Source organism: Phascolarctos cinereus, unplaced genomic scaffold (genome assembly GCF_003287225.1).
Source record: "Phascolarctos cinereus isolate Bilbo 61053 unplaced genomic scaffold, phaCin_HiC Scaffold_2;HRSCAF=192, whole genome shotgun sequence".
NCBI lineage: Eukaryota > Metazoa > Chordata > Mammalia > Diprotodontia > Phascolarctidae > Phascolarctos > Phascolarctos cinereus.
The window spans coordinates 81,004,967-81,028,715 of NW_027555625.1; the positions used below are offsets into that span (position 1 = coordinate 81,004,967).

At 38.1% G+C, this 23,749-nt stretch overlaps 1 protein-coding gene across 1 annotated transcript; it reads right to left on the reverse strand.

Annotated features, from left to right (window-relative positions):
• Nucleotides 1–502: 502 nt before the first annotated feature.
• CEBPZ (CCAAT enhancer binding protein zeta) lies at nucleotides 503–23,745 on the reverse strand. Its single transcript, XM_020964904.2, has 16 exons — nucleotides 23,532–23,745; nucleotides 18,577–20,084; nucleotides 16,497–16,728; nucleotides 15,613–15,802; nucleotides 13,141–13,229; nucleotides 11,862–11,915; nucleotides 10,332–10,434; nucleotides 10,165–10,233; nucleotides 8,936–9,002; nucleotides 7,584–7,684; nucleotides 5,086–5,146; nucleotides 4,775–4,968; nucleotides 3,278–3,367; nucleotides 1,826–1,887; nucleotides 1,657–1,738; nucleotides 503–756 (listed from the first exon to the last, which is right to left on the reverse strand). Exons 1-16 carry the CDS (start codon nucleotides 23,697–23,699, stop codon nucleotides 617–619), a joined length of 3,210 nt encoding a protein of 1,069 aa, XP_020820563.1. The 5' UTR covers nucleotides 23,700–23,745; the 3' UTR covers nucleotides 503–616.
• Nucleotides 23,746–23,749: the final 4 nt, after the last annotated feature.

Below are 23,749 nucleotides of genomic sequence, written 5' to 3' on the forward strand. Positions count from 1 at the left end.
CTGAGAAGGAAGAGATTATCCTCTGGTATAGATATACTGGGCTAACATCCTATGCTTCTCAACTCATTATGTATGTGTAAGTGCCATGTGTAACTTTACAAATACCAGCTCCCTTCCCAAGTCTTTCTGGTCCTCCCCATGCACCAGTTTCAAAAGCACTTCCCTGAGATACCAGAAAGTGTTATCCTATTTTCAAGTCTTTAGGTTGTGCCATATTAAATAGGACTCCAAAAGCTTTTTCTGCAATTGTAGACTTTCCTGCATCCAAGACACGAACTAGACAACTCTAATCAGGTCATTTTAACCCTCCCAAAGCCTGTACCCTCACCTATAAAAGGATGAGCATCCATTACTTCCCATCTCCTCCCAGATCTCTCTGTGTACAAATGGGACCTAGCATCATCTTCACAATATGCTGCTCCATAAGGCTTGGCTTTCCTGCAATATAGCCTAAAGCTTTAATTAAAATCTCACCTTTACATGAATTTACAAATGACCCAGATGGTCTTATGTATAGTTTATTACAAATTCAATTAATAGCCTGAAAGCTACAGAACAAGAGTGAACAAGTTGAATTTCAAAGTTATAAATAACTGGCTCTTTAAAAAAAAACCATTCATTTCCTTGGCCTTTTCTTTCTGTGTATGTTTTTTGGACCTCTCTGCTTGAAATTTTTCTTCTTCCTGATAAGACTTTTCACATCTCTGTCATGAAGCCAGTCATCTCGTTCAGCCTCCCACTGAAGTTGTTTGATACCTTTGAAGAAAAAAGTCAACTTGGTGGAGTAACTGCATTAAATAAAGTATTTTTATTACAAAAAGGATTTTCAAACACATAAAGCCAAACTTCAGTAGGGTGAGAGGTCCCCTCCCACTTCATTATTCTGAAGGCAGATAGATACAGCAGAAGGAAAGGAAAACATTCTTTGGGGATATATCTTTTAATAAAGCACCTCATTAGTGTGAAGAAAAGCACTGAATAATTTTTAAATGTCAGAAATTATAACTTTTAGTTCATTTTGATGGGGCTTAAGGTAAGTAACATGATTAATAAATTAGAATCAATTCTGGGAGCCCCATTTCAGAAAAGACATTGATAAATTAAAGACCATATAGTAGTTCAAGGACACTGCTCAAATCATCTTGACATCCTACACAGAGATATATCCACATCCCTGGAAGGAACAGGAACGGACAGCCTAGAAAAGACTCAGGGGTGGCATGATAATGATCTTTGAGTGGAAGGGCTATCACAAAAGAAGGGAAAGACTGGCTTTGTCTGGTCTCAGCAGGCAGAACCCCAAACAATGGGTGGAAAGTGCTATAAGAAAAGATTTCCCGAGGACTAGTGTGATCCAGAAGTATAATGGGCTGATTGGGGCAGCGATCAGCTCCTCTCACTAGGGGTGTTGAGGCAAAAACTGGATGTCTGCTTTTTTCGGTAGGCAGTGGAGGAGACTGCTGTGCATGGGTTGGGCCAGATGGTGTCTATAGTTCCTTTAGCTATGATGAAGACACAGTTCACACTTTGCTCTTCTAGAGGGCGCACCCATGAAATTTTGGACAAGGTTTTCCAGTTATGTTAAATCAAGGTCATTTACTCATTCCTCAAATAACATTTCAGGACCCCTGATCTTAAATGTTACAAACCACTTACTTGCATTATCTCTGTTGGCCATGGCATTCATACCAATGTTATCAAACTTGGAGCCAACATTTTCATCCAGCAGCTGGCCAAACTTAAAACAAAAAGAGAAGTTCATGAAATTTTTATCTTAAAATAATGGCAATTAGTTTGTTGTTCTTTATCTATGTTTTATACTTACCTCTTCAGCAGATACAAATAAACTGGAGTCATTGAAGGATCGCTTCTTTTTCTGCCTTGGGCCTGTAAAAAGTGTTAGGTATTAAATCCTAGATTAAGTGCAGAAAATGGAAAACAGCATGAAACAGGTTATAACTGTAAATCCTACAGATGAAAAGAGAAGGCAGACGAGGCTGGATAGAGAAGTTTAGACCAAGAGGAAGCCCTGGCCCATCTATCTCTTGCTCTCTCTCCACTTACCATTCTCACTTGCCTTCTGAAGCCACAAGAGCCACAACCAGTGGTTTGTGGCTAAGTAATTCTCTATTTCCCCTACTTGATAGGGAAAGACAGATGTGCACATGGGGAGAAGAGAGTGGAGGAAAGGAAAAGGCAGGCTGGTAAATGAAAGAAACTAAAGAAGCAACTTCTATGTACATATTTCAGTATATGCCATATATTGTTACTATCTTAATAATTCAAGTAGGAAAGGAAGTTAAGCATTTAAGTGCCTCCTATGTGCCAGGCACTTTATTAAGCACTTTATAAATACAATCACATTTGATCCTTACAACAACCCTGGGCAGCTTAAGCACTGTTGTTATCTCCATTTTACAGTTTAGGAAACTGAAGCAGAGTCTTACTGACTTGCCCAGTGTCACACAGCTAGTAAGTGTCTGAAGCCAGATCTGAAGAAAGAAGAATGAACTTGAACTAAGGTGTTCCTCAGGCCAGCTATCCCTCCACTATACCACAATGCCAAGTAGGAGAATCAAAACTGTGACTTGACACAACTATGCAAACCAGGGCCTAAAGTTTCAGTAAAAAAAAAAATTACTTACAGAAATAATGCTATACTGTCTAAAGCACATGACTATGCCCTTGAGATACATCATCACCGTGACACTGTTAAATACAGAAAGAGCTGATAAAAGTTTATAGTCAAGATTTTAAAAATTATTTGTAATGGAGTTTCAAAGTATTACAATTGTGTAAGCCTGTTATTCATTAGCAGTAGTAATTCAGAAAAATGTTTTAAATGCTCAAGAGTAAGCAAGGAAGAGATCAGAGACGTTCCAAACCTCCAGCAAGATGAAGAACAGGCCTTTGGCTTTAGCTAGAAAGGAATGAATCCATTTTCAGTGTCATAAAATCAGAAGACTTGGGGAGAAAGATGCTATGGAAAAGGAGTTTAGGTGTCAAGTAATGCAGTATTCTCACCATAAATGAGAATGAGAGATCTGGAAGGTTTTTAAATATGAAGTAGGAACCAAGGGAAGGAAAAAATGTAAAAAACAAATGCCAGGTATTTTGGATTTACATATTATAAGAGGCTTTAAGGACTAGTTACAGTGTAGGAGAAAATATGAACATATTCAACATGGAAATATTTTCTGAGGAAAAATACATTGGTTCCTTCCACAGTTTTAAGTCTGAGAGAACAAAGGTATGAAAGAAATTAATCTCTTCTTACCTTGAAGTGATGCAGCAAAGTCAACATCATCTACTTTTTTCCGTTTGCCTTTTTTAATGCTGGCCTTGGTGCTGACTTCATCTTCTAGTTCTGTTATTAAAAAAAAAAACCAAAAACGCGTATAGAGCAATTTAAGTCAGTCAGTCAACCAGCATTTATTAAGCACCCACCTCGTGCCAACCACTGTTCTAAGCAAAGGCATGATACAGAGAAAGACACAAGTATGATGCTTTCCCTCCAGGAGTTCTTCACACACATAAACTATATACACAGAAGATCTACACATGTAATTGGGAAGTAATAATAATTTGGGAGGGAAGATACTGTTAGTATGGGAGATCAGGAAAGGCCTCCAGTGCTGAGTTACAGGGTCACAAAGCAGAGCACTATGTTCCTTTCATATGGACTAAGTTCCACTTCACATAATTCATAGCTGGTCAGAACCTTACTCCAATCCCCTCTGTCTTCTAACATGGAAACAGGCCAAGAGAGGGAAGCTGACAGAACAGGGATTAGAATCCAGATCTTTTCATTCCACATGCAGCTGAGTCACTATAACACATGCACAGTAAGCGTGTCTCAGAGGGAACACAGAAATTGAATTGCAACATACTGTCTACAAAAGCACTAATTACAAAGATCATTCATTTTTGGCATTTCAGCACTCTATTGTTCCAAGAATGAGACAATGTGGTAGAGAAGCTCTGGTGCCCCAAGCCCTCCCTGGCATGCGCCAAGAAAACTTGCAAGTCCTAAATTTGAGCCCTCATTCTGCCAAGTTATGAACAGCTCAACAGGTGATATGCTTTGTCATCTGTAAAACAGGGCTAGAGAACAATGTTTTAACTATATCCAGTTGCCTTGGAGAAGGTTTGTTGTAAGGAAGTGATTTGTAAGCTATAAAATCAGTAGATTAATCCACAAACACTTATTAAACAATTCCCCAGGTCTAAATATTGGGGAAATCAAGACAAAAGTGCAAGTCTCTATACCCAAGGAGCTAATATTTTATCAAAAGTGTCACAGGACATGTGAGCTATTCTCACTCTCTGCTCCTTCTCCCTATACCTATTCTCAGGTATAGAAATATCAATTAATGGGAAGGGGATGGAGGAAAGAGAGGAGACAGAAGGGGAGCAGAAAAGTCATCTCATGTAACCCAACTCTGGATGCTATTTACTTTACAAAGGTTTCAAATTTCTCCAACAGAAAAAAATGAAACTATCACCTCCCTCATCCACATCAACAGTATTATCATTATGTGAAAATGTCTGTTAGCATAATTCCACCACAGTGCTATGTGAAAAAAACAGAAGAAAAACTGATCTGGGGTTGAAGAAAGAAAACTAAAGTCATCAAAGTTTATAAAATCTTAAGGAAAAAGTATCTAGGGAAGCTACTTGGGCAAATGCCCCATAAACTTTAGGGAAAATAAAGCTGATAGGTTCCCCAAAGATGTCAAGTCCAAGTTCTTGTCATCCAAAGATGCCTACTGACCTGGAATGCTTTCATCTAGCACATCCATGAATGTACCTCCATCTTCATCAATTTCCTCAAATTCTTCATCCATACTGCCCAAGGAGATCTCTTCTTCATCCAAATCATTCAAGTCATCGTCATCACTATCTTCCATGTCTGACTCCTCATCCCCTTGGGCATTTTTAGTCCCTTTAGTTTTCTTTTTTACATTACTAAAAACAAAACAAAACCAAAAAAAGCACCCTAAGCTTTTTGTTAAATGTGGCAATGGTGTCCTTTTAATAAGAATAATAAAATAAGCAACTAATTAGAGAAAAAAAGTACTTTACCCAGCAAAATTGAGGTCATCCTTTCCAGCAGCACTAAAGTAATTATCATCTTCAACTGTGTCTGAAAGAAAAGAAACAAAGATCAAATATAAGACAATGCAAAGAATAAAAAAGATCAACACATTTCATAACCTTCTCACTTATAAGGAGATGTAAACACACCCTATGATTTACTTTTATAAGACTCAATAAATATTTGTTGAAGTTGGACAGTGATAACCCATCCTAAAGGATCCTGCAATTTATGGCAGAGTGAGAAAAGTAATGGCTTGTTGCACAATTTATGTACAATTACATTCCCAGATCACTTGGTTTCACTGTCATCTAATAACAATGACAACTAATGTAAACAGTCCTACAGGGTGCCAGAAAATCAGTCTCCCGTTATACTATGTTATGCTAAATTTTTATTATAGTAAAAATATAAACTAGTACAAAAGAATCTAGCTAAAATGAACTCAAATGCTTGGAGTACCAAATATCTTAAGTGTTACTATTTTCTTCATTTTCTATCTATAAATTTCTATTTAAAACAATTTTTAGATATTTTATATGGCAAGGATTAAGAATAAAAATTGCCTGTATTTGTACTTCACTTTAAATAGGCTAAAATGGATCTCTAACTACACTTAGTTTTTAATCAAGAACTGGAATGTTTTTCCAAGATCACTCATCTGGTTTGGTAACATTAATTTAAGAACACCAAAAGCAGTGAATTCGTTTCCCCCACCAGCTTTTTATCTTTTCCATGATACAAAGATAAATCAAAAACCCCTCATATGTCAAATACATTGCATATTTTTTCCTGGAACACATATGGTTTCACTGGTATTGGTACTTCCCAAAGTATTAATTCTAATAACTGGTATATTCAGGATTCAATGTCATTCAATTATCACATTAATTTACATAGTTTTACTTTTTCTTACTTTTTTCTAAAACTCAAACAATTTTCTTTTTAGTTAACATATAATTGGGGAAGCATGAACTTTTTGATCAAAGTGATGGATTAGAAAATGGATACCCTAAGAAAAAAAATTGTCGCAAAGTTACTACAATAGAATGGGCAAGGGTATAAACCAAGAGCACTTTTGTGGTATTGGAAAGTTGGGGACAGTTGTGGAGGCACAGCTGATTGTAGCTGCCAAGTTATGGGCTGTGGAGAATGGGGTGAGAAAGAGGAGAGTCAGAAATGACTCAGGGAGGACTGTGGTGCCAACAAGAGAGAAGACAGGGAGAAAGAAATTTTTGTGGGGGAAAGCTGATGAATCCACTTTTAAATATGCGTTGAAAGTAAGACACTGGTGGGGAACTAGATAGAGAAATTAAAATAAAATCAGTTGGAAATAAAAGATTTGAGGACAGAACACAGAATTGTAGCTGCAAGGACAGAATCTCCTAGAGGTCCCTAACATGTAAAGGACAAGAAAGGAACGAGGAAACATAAGAAATCATCTTCCACTAAGAACCTCTACCTAAATTATTTATTTCATCTAGCCTATCCATAATTCAGCATTCTGTTGCAATATGATATACATTGAGGCACAGACTTTTAACAATCCTTTGGAATGTTACTAGGATCTTAAGAGTTTAAGGCAAAGGAGGACAATGTGAGTGACTGTTCCATACGCGTGGAACTTGTAGGATGAAGGAATCCTAAGCATAAAAGCACTCTGATAGGAAGCTCACAAGACAGAAGATAGGCTGGACAAAGGAGGGGGTACACTGAAAAGTCCTGATGGCTGCCTGACTGTGTCTATACTCCCCTTAAATTTCTCCCAGCAATGTAACCCATGAACTTATGAAATACCCTGTATGCTCAGATGGCTAAGAACAACAATTATGGGATGCAGAGAGCACAGAATCAGGAAAGAGATGAGAGAAAGAATAAGGGCCAGTGGCACAGAATAAGCACATAACCCATGTGGCTTTTCTCAAGTTCTGTTCATCTTCTGTAAACGAGGAAGAGTGCTAGCTGACCATCAGTCATCCCTCATTCCTATCATGTGACTATTCTGCCTTGTCCAGTTACATACTTCTCTGACAAGGCACCTCTACCTCACTTCTAATTCTCTCCAGTAACATGCTGCATAAAGCCCACTCATGTCCAACATATGCTTCTTGCTTCCCCTTTGCAAAATCCTCAACTTTGATTCGGTTCTGTGATTTGCAGCCACTCAATATCACTGGAAGAATACTGGTAGGAAAGAGATAAGCCTTTGTCTTGGGAGAAGGGTGGGAGTCATTTAAAAAACAACCACCACTACCACCACCACCTATATTCCAGCCCACTCTCTTTCTATTTCATGTTGGGCCCATTTGAGTGTTTCTCCCAGAAATATGCATTGAGCCTGTCCATCCATCTGTATAGCAGGCAGTCTGGAGAACCTTTTTTCGTCTACTTCATTTTGGGCCATGATGGGAAGGGACAAGGTCAAATAAAATTAAATTTATAAAAGAAACAGAAACACTTTCTCACAAAAATAAACACAACAAACCAAGTATCTTCTCAAATTCTTCATCATCTACATCTTCTACACTTTCATCATCTGAAGATATTTGACGTTTATGTTTTTCTTTGTCAACCTTCTTGTAGTACCTGAAATACGACACACCAATTACTTATGCTCTATATTACTAATAGTTTTCTGATCAATCTATGATCTTAATGATGTGGGTACTAAGCAATATGGATTCTTTATCTACTTACTTTCTCCTGGGTGGATTACCAGGTCAGTCACTTCTGTGGGTCTCATCGAAATATAGCACATTTTAACTAAAGACACCCAGACACTTGACTGGTGATATGATTTTGATTGTCAGGGCTACAAAAGCTGCCTCTACGTTGAAATACTAAAACTAGTAACATAGCTAAAAGTCTTTGGTTTAAGGAACAAATTCCAAAAATCCTCTAAATTCCCTAGAATATTAGTTCCTAGTAGTTTTCCAGACAGAAGACTGGTTCACTCCCAGCCCATAACCAAGTCAAACATTAGCATCAATACAGCTGTAAAAGCTCACATTTACATATCACATGAAGGTATATAAATGGTTCCTCATGATTATGCTTAGTTGAGAAGTATAAAATTATCATTATCCCCATTTTACAGATGAGGAAACTGAGGCTCAAGAGTTTAAGCTGTCCAAATAGTATGTGTCAGAACTGATATCAAACTCACATCTTGTGAGCCCAGGAGTGGTGGTTTTTTTTTTTTTTGCTAATGTTGTTCATAAAGCATTAGAAACTTTGAGTACAGATGGGCCTAGTGCATTTGGGAGCCAAGAAGTTTTCAGACAGACTCTAATCTGGTCTCCACGCAATGTGTGAAGATAGCCATGACCGCTCAGTATAATTACTAAACCACCATAAAGCAAACACTACTAGCACTATTCCCATTACCAGAGAAAAGCAGATGAATCTTATAGGATTAAGCTTTAATTTAACTTTGCTTTCTAGATATCCTCACTCCAAGGTTCATGTTTCCAGTAACAAAGACCATTTCAATTATTTAAATCATTGAAATCTGAAGTGGATCTTCAGACTGAAGCTTTTAAATTATTTGAAGGACTATTAAATCCCTAGAACTAACTACATAACCCACTACTTCAAAATACTATTTGTAGAAAATAACCTTTTAGGGTTTAGTGAACTTTCTCCTATTCATATTAACACTTTATTAATTTATTTTTCATGTCGCATGCCAATGATGCCTCATAATCAATTCTATATAACTTGCAACCCAAGCTAAAATTAATCAAGATATTTTGATTTAATAAGCATTATACTGAGCCCCTCACATTTCTAAACCATAAAAATTAAAGAATGAAATAACAAAGAAAAATATATTACCTATAGAAAAAAATTTCATCCACTGGTATCTGGCTTTCTTCTTTTGCAAGGAATTCCTTACTGTTGACTACAAAATAAAAGAAGCCTTACATTACATTTCACTGAAGGAAAAACATTTCAACAATAACACTTTCAAAAAAGTATATTATTATTAAAACTCCTCAGAATAAACATTAAACACTTAATGAATGGAATATTTCACAGGTCTCAAAAAAGATGATAAATGGAAACCCAGAAGAGCTAGAGGTGAATCACTAGGGGTAAAGAGAGGGTCAACCCTAACCCACTCCCCAACTCTGTAAAGTCAGTAAAGAAACAAAGGGTCTTGACTCCTGAAACACTTTTTATTTGTTTGTTTGTCTAAGACTAAAAGCTTTACTGACTGGCAATAAACAAGACAATGGTTCTGTCACCATATTCTAAGTTAAGGCACGATCACTTTATTTTCAAAAGAAAAACTGAAATTTGAAGGAATTTTCTTCTCAAATCTTTACAATTCATCCATCTGAGATAAGCTATCAAAAATACTACCATCACATTATCTTTAATGTATGGTACAATCAGGGAGACAACATGCACTAGTGTTAAAATACAGTTATTAATCATGATTCTATTCTCAACTAAGAAAATCTGTAAGAACTATATAAGTTATTATCTTTAGATCTTAAAAATGAAAAAATAAAGTTTTCTTTTCAGAGACAGTCCCCAAACAAAAACAATATCTAAACTAAGAAACAGTTTAGTTTTTCCCCTCTCTCAGGCTCTGGCAAGTGAATATTAATGTAAAGAATGGGATTAATTTTTAAAATGTCATGCTAAAATAAAAATTAGGACTATGAGTTAACTTGCTAAATGCTAAGTAATTAAGAACTTAAATCTATCACAAAAATCTGAACTATCCAAGAATTGATTAAAATAAAAAATTTAAATTTATATTAATATAAAAATGCCAACTCTGCCTTTCTTTATGGTAGGCTTATTTACATAGGTTAGTAATACAAGATTCTAAGATATTACAAGACTTGTCTAAGGCAGAAACACAGAAAGCCTGGGCACAATACCTGGGATATACACTCACTCTTATTCTAGAGAATAAGAAGCTTCTGGATAAGCCATTCTTCCAATTATAGGAATAACACTCACTTTACTATGAAAAATAACACCAACAAAAGCCTATATAATCCTTCTGTAAGTCTCTATAGTTTCAAATGTCCAAGTTTCATACTTACCAGCAAGATTCCGCAAATCATTCATGAAATGCTTCCTCTTTGGCTGCATCACAACACTATCTGTGTTCTCTAAAATGGAAGCGTAAGTCAGTAAAACATAAGTAATTATATGGCATTAGCCACAAAGTTTCATAACTAAATCCTTTACCATGTAAGGAAGCACTCACCTTTCCCCTTATGTTGCTTTGGATTCCTATATACAAATCGATCCAAAAATCTCATTAGTGTAAAATCCTGCAATGGATCTCCTGAATATTGAATATAATCCCCCTATAACGTGGAAACAAACAAAAAGCTTAAAACCATTTAAGAACTGAATTCAAATTGTAGATTTATGACCACATAAAATTTTATGAAAGAAAAGTGATACTGGGTTAAATTAAAGACATGACCACACAAATTTTACGAAAGAAAAAGTGATACTGGGTTGAATTAAAGACACGGCTACAGACTACCAGACCTATGCTTCTCTTTTGCAAGATAACAGACTGCCCATCCTACTCTTCTTCTCCACTCTATTTCTGATTGAGTGGAAGTGATTTAAGTAAAATAACATACCACTCAGAAAAGAAGATGAATCTGAGTCCCTACTCTACCATTTATTAGCTATGTGACCCTGGGCAAGCCACTGACTCTCAATGAAATTTGGTTCTTTTTACAAGGAAAATGGTAATAACTCCAGTTACCTTTCTTCCTCAGTTGCTATATGAAACAAATGAGATGTTGCATGTAGAGTCTATGGTAAATAGCAAGATCTCTACTACAAGTTATCGTTATCTGAATAGATCACAGGACCTAACAGCCAGGACATTGGAGACTGAGTGCAAAGCCTCATCCCAAGATGAGGGACCTGAGCAACATAGAGATGAAATGACTTAATCGAATTAGAGCATCATAAAATCTGAAGAGCTGAAAGGACCTCAGGGGTTGCCTCTATAGTTCACCTCCTAAATGAGTATCCCTCCCACCACCTCTTTGAACAGTTTCCGCTTGAAATTCTCCAGAGAAGAAGACTCCAACTTGCTCCACTGGACTGCATCCCATTCCTGAAGAGCCTTAATTGTTAACAAGTTTTGCACCTGGATACATAGAAGGTGGGATAAGGTGTAGTTTGTACTGTACTGAGGGTACGGATCTACTCAAGTACAAGGGAGAATTGCTGGAATGCAGAGCTGGGGACTCTGGCTCTAGACAAAAGGCTCTTTCTACTACACCATGCATTAAAAATTTTCTATGAACATATACTAGCAACTATTCTTAGGTTCATAGAAACTATAAAGGGAGGATGGATTGATAGACAGACAGATGCTAAACCCTAAGAATACAAATACAAGCAAAAGACAGTCCCTGTCCTCAAGGAGCTTATATTCTAGTGAAAGAGAGAAAATACAAAAGAAAGCTGAACAGGGGGCAGGGAAAAAAGAAGGTACCCACTCAGGGGATCTAGAACCATCAACTCCCTTATGTCACAGAGAGGAAACAGATGCTCACAAGAGGTTAGTAAGTGGCAGGGCCAGTATTCAAACTGCTGGAACATGGAATTATTTGCTCTTTTGTATTTAACAGGGCACTACGCTCACATTAATTAGTACAGGAAGATTTTCTGGGGGTCTATTTGTGATTACAGAGCAGAAAGTTAGACATACACTTTTTATAAATAAATCTTTTTCCCTTTCCTTTATTTGTTTCAGACTTACCTGTAAAATAGTTTTTGCAAAAAGGGCCACAGATGGATGAAAATGTTCAGAAAGCTGGAAAAAAAAAAAAGAAAAAAGTTTTGTAAACTTCAGATTTCTAATATCAGATTGTCAGGCAAAAGACAATATGAACTTGCAAAACAGATAAAACAAAGGGTGATTGTTTGCTTTGTGAAATTATTCTTTCATTGATTTTAAAAAACAAAACAATTCCTTTAAGTGGTCAAACTCCCTCAACATATTAAGCGACTTATGATTTATTTAGAATTCTAAATTCTAAAAATTCTATTTTTAATTAAATTAAGAGAATTTGGCCACTTAAAGGAACCAATTTTTTTGTTTAACAAAGGACAGGGAGAGAAAGGACAAAATTTAGACAAGCACAGGAAAAGGACAATTTTATTACCTTTGTATTAAATTTAATATACCCTTTTAAAAAAGTTAGTTTCATACAAAAATGAATTCTTCAGGGATGCATATTGCAATCCAGCCATGTTCACCCATTCTGTGTAGTTCTTGTGCGTGACCTTCCCTCTTGAGAGCACAAAAGCACTGGGGCAACACACAGACCATAAGCAGATCATCTTTTGCCCTCACCACAGAATAAGCCCATCTTTTACTCTAGTTCTTCCAAGTTCTTGCTTGCTAGGTGTCATAACCACTCACATATCACATGTCTCTTTGCTGCCCTCTAAATGATGCTCTATTTTATAATTTCTTGGAGACTAAAATGTTCCATGTTTTTCAGCCAAACATCATCAGTACAACACAGGCAGCTAAGAGATGGGCCTTGGTTAGCCCATGTGGAGCTCTAGACCAAAACTGGAGGTAACCCCACCATGAGAGAACTGAAGGATCAAGTAACAAGGGAACTGAAGGGGAAGAAGACAACAGAGGTATAAGGAAAAATCCTGGACTTTACCAATATGGAAAAAACACAACTGAGAAAACATGAGGAACTACTGATACACCCTCCTTCCCATCTACGTGAAATGTGAGAATAATTTCCCAACATTGAGCAGATCTTTGATTAGAGATTTTTATCTATTAGAATCAAACATTCAATAGTCACATCATCTTATTTAGAATTTAGAAACCAAATATTTACTGAGAATAGGCTACAAAATAAATTACTAAAAAAAATCCTTTGCAGTTGCATAGAATTTTTCAGTTTCTAGATAAATGAATAAAAATTGTGGCATTCTCCTTTTGGGAAAAACATTAACCTTATTTCAATTAGAGCACAGTGGTGTTAAATGAAAATCTAAGAATACTTTACCTTCCTGAGTTCCCAAAGACTTGTATTATCCGCTCCACAGAACAAAGGGTTTCGGTTCAATGGATCATAGGTTTTTAAGTTTTTTCCACCTAAAAGAACACAAAGTAATGATTTCCAAATCAAACTTTCCACCTCGAAGGCCTGCCCATCAACCACTATACCACAGGGTCTGTGATATATACCAGTAGCATGACCGTGGGCAAAGCACTTTATTCTCAGTACCCTCAGACAATTCTCAAATACCGCAAGTTATAGATGAATTGGTGATTTGAAATGACAGGAGCTTTCACACACCAATGAAATATCTGGTCTGGAAAGAAAAAACCCATCACTCAGATTGACAGTACCCAATCTGCCACATAATTTTGCTAATTCAAGGCCATTTGCTGTCCAGCAATGCCAGGTAACTGGTTCTCTTATACATGCCCACATATTCTAGAGCCTAACTTTAGACCAGGTTGTACCTTCTCCTTGAGTTCTTTATTCCCAGCCAACCCATGAGATAGGTAGTACAGTTACTGTCCCTGTTCTACAGATGCAGTAACTGAAGTTTCAGTGAGGTTACATCACTTGTTTACAGTCACATCTCTAGTGAAAAATGACAGAACTTGAAGCCCAGGTCTTCTGACGCTTAATTCAGTAACTAATGCACTATTATCATGCAGACTCTCAGAGCAATGATAAGTCTGAGTTGCAGACCTGGTTCTGACATCAAAGAGTGAAATCAAAGAGTCAAAGACTGTATCTAGTTTCATCTGTAAAATGGGAACAATACCTACACTAGCTACCTGACAGGAATGCTGTGAAAACCAAATCTGATGTGAAACAAAGTACTCTGTGACCACAAAGTGGCAGATAAATATCAGTATTGATCACTCAAAGTTACAGGGTCAGAATGTCAAAAAGAACTCAGTGTTTTCTTTTCAACACCACAAAACTGACCCTTACACAAAGTATTTATAGCAGCATTTATTTGCAGTATCAAAGGAAGAGTAATGAAGCAAAAGCTCATTGATTAAAGGAAGGCTAAACAAACCATGGTCTACGACTATAATGAAATATTGCTACAACCTAAGAAATGACGACGAGAGATACGAATAGATACAAAGTGGAGTAAACAGATCCAGGGAAATGAGATACGCAATGACTACAATGACATAAACTGAAAGAATTAAACAACAAAATCAAAACTGAATGCTATGAAACTATAAGGACCAAAACCGGTTCCTGAGGAATGATATGAGAATCCACTTCCCTTCCTTCCTTCCAGAGGTGGAGGACTATGTGTGTGGAACACTGCATATAATGCTAGACTTAGCTGAGGCATTGGTTAGTTTTTTTCCTATTTTTTCCCTCTCTTTTTTATTTTTTGTTATAAGAATTGGCTCTGTGGAAGGGGGCAAAGAGGGAGAGATATAATGGGAAATCTAACTGATTTAAAAATAAAAGCTATCAATTAAAAAAATTCAATGAAACCAGAAACTTTGCTTCTCTATCCAGCCCTCATCACTCTAAGCTCCTACAAATACCTCCTGTAAATCTCCATCTTAATGTCACACAGGCACCTCCAACTTTGAACATGTTCAATAGATCTCAGTCTCTTCTGCCTGAAAGCTACCTATTTTGTTTCCAATTTCCCTATTTCTGTCTAGGGCCTAGTTATCTTTCAACAACGCTAATAACTGGCATTTACAGAAGTTATTTAAAGACTGAAAAAGGTTTCACATACAGTATCACAGCTAAGTGATGCCAGTCACCAAGGTTTGCCACCCTGCCCTTGTTCTCTGCTCCTCACACTCTCTCACCTTCCACAGCTCTTGCTGATTTTAGCTCTCCAACACCTCTAGCACATGTCCCCTTCTGGCCAATGGTATGGCCATCACCCTAGTTTGTCCCTCTCATCCAGGCTACTGCAATCACCTCAGGTGTCTCCTGTCTCCAATCCATCCTCCACACTGCTGCCAACCATGGATTGTCAAAGCACAAGTCTGCCCACGTCCACTTTCCTGCTCAAGGACCATGAGTGGTTCATTTAAAATCCTTCACAATCTGGCTCCATGCTTTACTTCCAAAACAACTTACAATGATTCCAGTTTGTTTACTCTGTGTTGCTATTCTTCATGTATAACATTCTACCTTTTTCCTCAGGACCTTTGCATGGGCTGCCCCCTGCCCCTGAAATTCTCTCTCTCTTCAACTTTGCCTTTTGGAATGACTAGCTCTCTTCAAAGCTCAGCTTACATGATACTTGAAGGGTACCTCACCCCTACCTCATTCTCCCTCCTCCCTCCTAGTACTTCACTGCCCCCTCCCTCAACAATTCCATTGTACATTTGTATTCAACACTGTCTCCACCAAGAAGAACAAAAGCAGAGGCTATTCTCTTTGCTTAAAAAATGCCTAACACTGAACAGGTACAACTTAATAAATGTCTGCTGCATTTTATTCAATACCTTCATTATAAAAACTTACCCTCCAAATTCTTAAGATGAACCCATGAGGCAGAACCTGATTTTTCTGCCTCTGCAAGACTTTTAGCTGTGCTCTCATCCTTGTCTATTTCTTCATCTGCATTTGTTTCCATTTCTTTATCAGCATCTGTAAATTTTTCAGTCCCATCATCTTCATCTAAGTCCAAAAAATTTTCTTCTTCATCAGATTCCTAATATAAGAACGGTTTTTTCAAAATCATTTTCTAATTTAAAATTTAGAATTTTGTGGGTGTTTAATATTTAAAATTAATTTTGTAATGGCCATTAGGTCTAAAACCTTTAAAACAACGGAAGATTTAGAAGAACATTTCTCATAAGTGTTAATTAGTAAATGAGATGAAGCATAGAATAGCAGATACAGAGCTAATCTCACAGGCAGAAAGACCTGAGTTCAAGTCTCCCCTATGATATATCTACTAGTTAAGTGACAAGTTGCATAAACTTGTAAAACTCTCAGGCAATTCTCTAAGGATAATTAAGTTGCAGAGCCGGTGTTACTCTGAATTAGTGGAGTTTCCTATACTAATGAAATTAGAGACTGAATCTAAAAAAAAATAATTCACTGCCACTATCTTGCAAAAGGGCAACCCTTTAAAACAGGTTTTGTGTGAACAAATAAAACTATAATCTTATCCCTTACATTTTGAATCTGGAACTCATGAGACTCCAGAACTCTTGAAAAACATAATCTTTTTACTAGAACAAAAAAGTCATTTACATTGAATAGATTTCTAAACAAATGCTCTTTGTTTAGAAAATGGCAACAGACATTTTTAAAAAACATCATCAACCCCCCCCACATATTTAAAGAGGCAAACCTAAATACATTTCAAGCCTCAATTTTTTTTAAGCTTTTAAACATACCAGATGCTCGTGCAGTTGAGTTTGTAATGCTGGTTTTGCTTTAAGAATCTCAGACACAAGGTATAGTGCTCCACATATGAATGGTGGCATCTGTCCACAAGTGACTTGGAGCAGCCTCTTCACAAATGCCTTCACCCGACGTAAAACTATATCACTTTTCAGAGACTTGTAGACAAGATTAAGAAACATAGACTGCTTGGAACATAACAGCAAACCTGGATCTAACAGCTTCCTGTAGAATGAAATATCAATTATGTTTAGTCACAAGATATCTTATGTAGCAAAAATTTACTCTAGGTACTGTCTAATCTACATGGTTAAAGAATGAGCTTAATGAAAAAAAAAATGAGCTTAAGGGTTAAAAGAACTGATTTCCTGGCCTTACTGATGTCCTGGACTAAGGGATCAGGACTCTTATAACAGATGTGGAAGAGAATTAGTGACAGAAATAGCAAGTTGAAGGAAGGCATCAGAAAATGACAATGGTTAATGGGTCTCCAGCCTCAGCAACGTCCCATGGAAACACTTAACGTTGGTACAACAGAGCTAAAACTAGACGGGAAAATTTACCTTGAGACCCATACACCATTTTGAATCCTGAAACTTTTTTTTTCATTTATCTTATTTGTTCTCAAGCCTTTTACTCACTCAGAGTACTTCAGTCAAAACTCCCTGTTCTGAAATCCTCCAAGTCTTTACTAGTGTAATTCCCAGCTTCACTATGAAAGTTCAACACCTCTATTTCTTCTTGCATTTCAATTTCAACCATTAACACACCATTCCTTATCCGTGGTCAGAGAAAGAAAACATGAAAAAAAAAATGAAAAAAAAAGCTGATAACACAAACTGCCATTTTCTTGTGACAAGTGTGCCTTATTTCAAACAAGAGAAATATTCCTGAAAAAGCCTTAGATAATCACATTTTAATGAACCGAAGTGCTCTGTCCACTAACTCACCCTCTTATGTCACTGATACTTGATCTTTTTAATATATATGACAATGGACTGCAGATCAGTCAGCTTTCAAGCTTCTTGGATTCTTACCATGCTACAGTTAGTAGTGACACAGCCAGAAGAACAAGGATAACTCCTATTTTAAGGACTTTTGGTAAAAGATTTTATACTGTAAATAAACACAATGACAGGGCACAATGGAAAGATTTGGCTCCTAATACAGGTATCAGGTTGGTCAGTCATACACCACAGACTAGTTTGTGAAAATAAAATTATTTCATACTCTGACACGTGGGCAGCTAGGTGGCACAGTGGATAGAACAGTGGGACTTGACGCCAGAAACTCAAATCTGGCCTCAGATGCTTACTAGCTGTATGACCCCGGGCAAATTACTTAACCATGTTTGCCTCAGTTTCCTCATCTGTCAAACGAGCTGGAGAAAAAAATGACAAACCACTCCAGTTTCTTTGCCAAGAAAACCCCAAATGGGGTCATGAAGGGTTGAACACAACTGAAACCATTCAACAACCAAATCTAAGACATGTATATTCACTCCTCCAATACTATCAAATCAAAAGCTATAAAGACAGGCTTAAAATTGTTTGGGCACTCTGTTTAGAGATGGGAGGGCCCACAGAGTCCCTTTAGATTAGCTCTATCTGAACCTCTTATTTTACAGATGAGCAAATGGAAGCCAAAAGAGGTTAAATGACTTGCCTAACATAATATATGGAAGAGACAAGATTAAAAAGCTCAGGCTCTCTGACTCCATATCTGGTACACACCATTTAGCTTCTTCATCTGTAAAATGAGGGGGCTGGATTAGATTATCTCAAAGCTACATTCCAGCTCCACATCATGACATCTTGGCAAGCTGCAATACAAGGAACTTAAGAAAAGCAGGCTGCTAACTTTGCTTTTTATAGACAATGGACTGTTCTCAAGCACTGAATCAGTTTTGTTTTTAATCTGTTAAATACTAAGGTACAAATATGAAATTCTGGTGAAATTCATGAAATCCATGAGTCCTGTTCCTTTTTCCAAAGCAAATTTCTACAAAGAATGCATAAATATTTACTGAAGCACTGCACTTCATTTATAAATGGTCAACTGAAGGTCACTTACTTGTATAAAGCTGCATAATATCGGTTTGATATCGTCTGATGAGAATCCATTACTTGGAAAAGCAACATCAAAGCTTGAACACTGGTATTAAAATTCACAAGATGTAACACTCTGAATAACGTATCCAGCTGTTCTTTCACCTTTTCATCACTGATTTCAGCATATGGGTAAGCTCTATTTACTCCAGTTAAAAGGGCACTTAGCATTTTAGACTCAACATCATTTTTCTTGATACAAGTCCGAAAAAAGCAAAAATAAAGAGTTATCAGTTTGTTAGCCAATACACTTTCGTCATGTGAAAGTACTATTTGATTTAAGAAACAAATGGCATAGTACTGGGCTTTGGAGCTAATATTTGATCGATAGATTAGTCTCTCAATTTCACTACACACGACTCCTTTCATGTTCGGATGTTTATGAAGTAAAGTCTCTAGTAGATGGGAAGCTTTGGTGGCTATTCTGTTCTGGGGATCTCCAAGTTTATTTACCAGCTGTACAAGAAAGGCTTTTTCTTCCTCAGGCTTATTAGAGAGAATCTCATGAGCCACTCTAAGTGCCTGAGTTTTAGTTGCAACTAGTGAATCATGACCTAAAGTTTCCAAAACTTGCACAAACTCAGCCACTAAGTGTTTGAGCTGATGCTCAAAATACCATAATATCAATCGCCTATCTCTTGTGTCCCTATTGCCACTTGACAATTTTTCTAGTTTGTTGAAAGGATGCTGGTTAAAAGTTCGTAGTTTACGATTGTCTGGCAAAAGGTCTGTAATGAGCAGTTCTTTAAAAGTATCTAAAGCCATTAGACTTTGCCCTTTGCTACCCTTTTTTTGGATAAGGTTCACCAGGGTCTCCACAAACTGGAGTGTATGAATGGCATCATCTTGAATAAGGAGGATCATGGCAGCCAATCTGTCACCCAGGGTCCCAGATGACACTATAGCTTTTATCCACGTAGAAGAGGAGCCACCCTTCTGATTACTTGTCTTGCTCCTGAATAAGTCGATTTCGTGTTGATACAGTTTCTGAGCCAAAGCTTTGTACTGGGATACAACAACTTGGGACTGAGGTTCTAAGGTATATTCGCTGGTATACTCCAGATCATACCATTTCCCCCCAGGTTTGATCAGCAATGTAGGTCTAGCATAAAATTCAAAGATGTCTTGTTGCTTATCTTTCTTTACAGCTGGTTTAGTATTGCTGTCTTCATCAATGACTTGTGCTTGCTTCTTCAAACTCTTTCTGTCTTTATTAGCTGGTGCCTTTTTGTTTTCTGCTGCAGTCTCTTTTTTCTTTTCTATTTTAGATATTTTAGTTTCTTTATCATTGGCTTTATTTCCTGCTAGCTCCTTATCCTCTTCCAAGAGGAAATTCTTCGAATAGTTGGATACACCCAGATTTTTGATAAATGTCTCTAGTTCACCCTGCTGAAGGTCATCAATCATTTCTTTTTTGCCTCCATCCACAAGTTCCTCATTCTCATCCAAAGTTGCCAGCATAAGATAATCTTGCTGCATAAAAATAATAAAATTGTAAAAAGTCAAACATATCAAATACTTCAAAGAATTCAAGTAAATATTTGCTACTTATCTTTAGCAATTATTAAATTAGCACATCAAGGTAACTTTAAAAATGATTGGACATAACCACAGTCTAAGTTTATTCTGGAGTTGAAGACATCTAACACAACTAGCCAATCACATTACATGGTTCTTTACCCAGATATTTAAAAAGCCCAGTAATTCCACAGTATGGCCTATTTTAATTGAATTCGGTCAAACTAATTTGCCTGATTTCTGTACTCACATCCCCATCCCCAAATGATCAAAAAATTGTTTGAATTCCCCCAGTGAGGCTTTAGAACAGCAATAGAGTCAAAGGAACTGGATCTGAACCTTAGTTCTGTTGCTAAAAAATGAATTGGAAGGGGAATGAGGAATGGCAACACTGTGCCTGGGAAGTGGGTGCTATTATTATCTCTATTTTACAGCTGAGGAAACTAAAGCAAGCAGAGATTAAGCAACTTGCCCAGTCACACAGCTAGTAAGCGTCTAAGGCTAAGGCTGGAGTTGAACTCAGGTCTTCCTGACTCCAAGCACAAAGATCTATCTACTGTGCCATCTAGCAGCCTCTATAAAAGCAAATCACAAACCTTAAAGCACAACAAAAATGTCAATCACTATTATCATTATCCACTATTTTAACTTGGACAAATATTTTACCACTTTGGACTTAAGTTTCTTCATGTGTAAAAATGATGGGGTTAAACATGATTTAAAGTAATTATATCTAATAGAATATTAACATAACAATAAGAACATTTACATAGCACTTAAGGGTGGCAAAGTACTTTACATATATAATATAAATTTATTTTCACAACAATCCTGAAAGGTAGGTGCTATTATTGCCCCCATTTTACATATGTAGAAACTAAGTCAGACAAATGTTAAATACATGTGTGCAGTTAATGTGTGTCTGAGGCAGATTTTGAACTCCCTTCTTCCAGACTCACAAGTCTTCAAACTAACCATTAGGCCACCTAGCTACCTAAGGTCTCTCCTCTGGCTTGTATTCCTCCTATCTGTCTCATCATTCCTTCTTCATTTCTTTTCCTGGAATTTCATCCAGGTCATATTTACTATCCATAGGTGTCATCCAAAGCTCTGTCTTTTTCCCCCTTTCTACTATTTCACTTGGTGAACTCCTTAGCTCCCATGGATCCAGCTATTATCTCTATGATGATGATTCCCAGGTCTATTTATGATGCCCAAATTTTCCTCCTGATTTCCAGTCTTCCATCTCAAACTGGATGTCCTATAGATATCTTATCTCAAACTGAACATGTCCCAAACTAAACTCATTACCTTTCCCTAAGTCCTCCCATTTTTCTAACTTATCTATTACAGTCTAGGGTACCACTATCCTTCAAGGCACCCAGGTTCACAACCTAGGTAACATCCTCACTGCTCACTGTCTCACCCCCTCACCCCCATATCCAAACTGTTGCCAAGGCAGTAGGTCAGTAAGTATTTATTAAATGCTTACTATGTGCTAAGTCCTGGGGTTATAAAGAAAGGCAAAAAGGCAGTCTCTGCCCTCAAGGACTTTACAATCTAATGGGGGAGACAACACAAAACAAATATGTACAAACAATCTACGTTCATTATAAGTAGGAAAACAGTCAACAGAATAAGGTACCAACATTAATAGGTATTAGAAAAGTCTTTCTGCAGAAGGAAGGATTTTAGTTGGAGCTTCGTGGGAGTCTGAGAAGCCAGGAGGTATAGATGAGGAAGGAGAATATTGCAGGCATGGAGGATAGCCAGTGAAAATGCCTGGAGCCAAGAGAATGAATGCCTTACTCTGGGAACAGCAAGGGGGCCAGTGTTACTGGACTGAAGACTATACAGGAGGGATGTAAGGTATAAGAAGAGTGGAAAGTGGAGAGGCTACATTATGAGGGGCTTTAAATGCCAAACAGATGATTTTGAATTTGATCCTGGAGGTAATACAGAGCCCCTGGAGCTCATCAAGTAGAAGGGGATCATGGTCAAACCTATGCTTTTAGGAAAATCACTGTTAGCTAAACAGAACCTAGACTGGAGTGCAGAGAAACTTGAGAGAGCCTCCAGCAGGCTACTGTAATGGTCCAGGCATGAGGTGATGACGGCCTGCACCAGTGTGATGACAGGTATCAGAGAAGGGGCATATTCCAGAGATACTGCAAAGGTGAAATCAACAGGTTTGTCAACAGCTTGGATGTGGAAGTGAGAGATAAGTCAAAAATGATACCTAGGTTGTGAACCTGAGGGGACTGAGAGGACAGTGGTAACTTGGACAGTAATTGGGAAGTCTGAAGGGGAGGAAAGTTTTTGTTTTTGTTTTGGAGGGAGTGGGTGGGTGGAGATAATGAGTTCCTTTTGGACAGGTTGTTTAAGATGTCTATCCATCATCCAGTTTCAGACATCTGATAGGCAGTTGGAGATGAGAAACAGGAAGTCAACAGAAAGTTTACCGTTGGATAATTAAATACCATAATCTTCAGCTCCTCTATTCTGCCTTTATGACATCTCTTGCACATGCCCTCTTCTCTACCACCACTCTGGTGTAGGTCCCCATCACCTCACACTTGGATTACTGCAAAAGCCTCCTAGTGGGTCTGCCTGCCTCAAGTATCCCCTCACTCCAATCCATCCTCCATTTGGTTGTCAAATTGGTTTTCCTTAAGTGTAAGTCTGGCCATATATCACCTCCCCATTCAGTAAACTCCAGTGCCTCCTGATTACCTCCAGGATCATGAATGCCCTTCATAACCTTCATCTCTCACCCCTTACAGGCTTCTTATACTTTAAACTCCCACACACTTTGATCCTATACAGGAGCATGTCCAGACACTTTAATCCCCCATGCCTGGAATGCTCTCACTCCTCATCTCGGGCTCCTGGCTTCCTTGAAGTTCCAGCTAAAATCCCTCTTTCTTTCCCAACCCCCAATTGATCCTGTTCGTATTTCGTTTGTTCAAAGTCGTTCGTATGTAGTCTCCCCCATTAGCTTGTGAGCCAGGACGTCATGGCATTTCTTCGTATGCCCAGTCCTTGGCACTGTGCCTGGCATATAGCAGGCGCTTAATAAATGTTTATTGACCTGACTTCTGCCTATACAGTTGCATGAAACAACAAATCGAGATCCGTGACCCAGTACGTTTACTCAGCGCCCCCGAGTTGGCTGCGTCCCCCCACTCTCTTCCGCCGCGTGGCGTCGCGCTGACCCTGGACCCCAGAGTGGATTGACGGTTTGGTTCTGCGGGGCCGGAGACCCTTCACAGTCAAAATTAAGTGAATCTGCTGTGGGAAGGTCGGTATTAGTAAAGCGCCGAGTTTCGCGCCCGCCTCCCTCGTTCCTCCGGGACCCCCCAGCCTCGGCCATCTGACCCAGGTGGGGCTAGGCCTTCTTACCTTGGTGCCTCCGAGCCGCAGCACCTCTTCCAGGGTGAAACCATCCTCATCTCCGTCTTCCCCGTCATCTTCCTCATCGTCCTCGACCGCCGCTGCTGCTTTCTCCGCCTTCCCAGGGCCCCAGGGCCGCTTTGGGTGAAATTCCACGCGGGGCTTCTGAGGAGCCATGACACTCCTCTGACCGGGCGCGCACCTCCTTGCGTCACTTCCGCCTAGCG

Excerpts from the sequence above, each read along its gene's own strand:
- CEBPZ (XM_020964904.2), bottom strand. The coding sequence starts at position 23,699 with ATGGCTCCTCAGAAGCCCCGCGTGGAATTTCACCCAAAGCGGCCCTGG. Across the intron at positions 3,368-4,774 it reads GCTAGATGAAAGCATTCCAG|AACTAGAAGATGAAGTCAGC; the intron begins GTCAGTAGGCAT and ends TTTTAATAACAG. Across the intron at positions 1,888-3,277 it reads CTTTGCTGCATCACTTCAAG|GCCCAAGGCAGAAAAAGAAG; the intron begins GTAAGAAGAGAT and ends CACTTTTTACAG.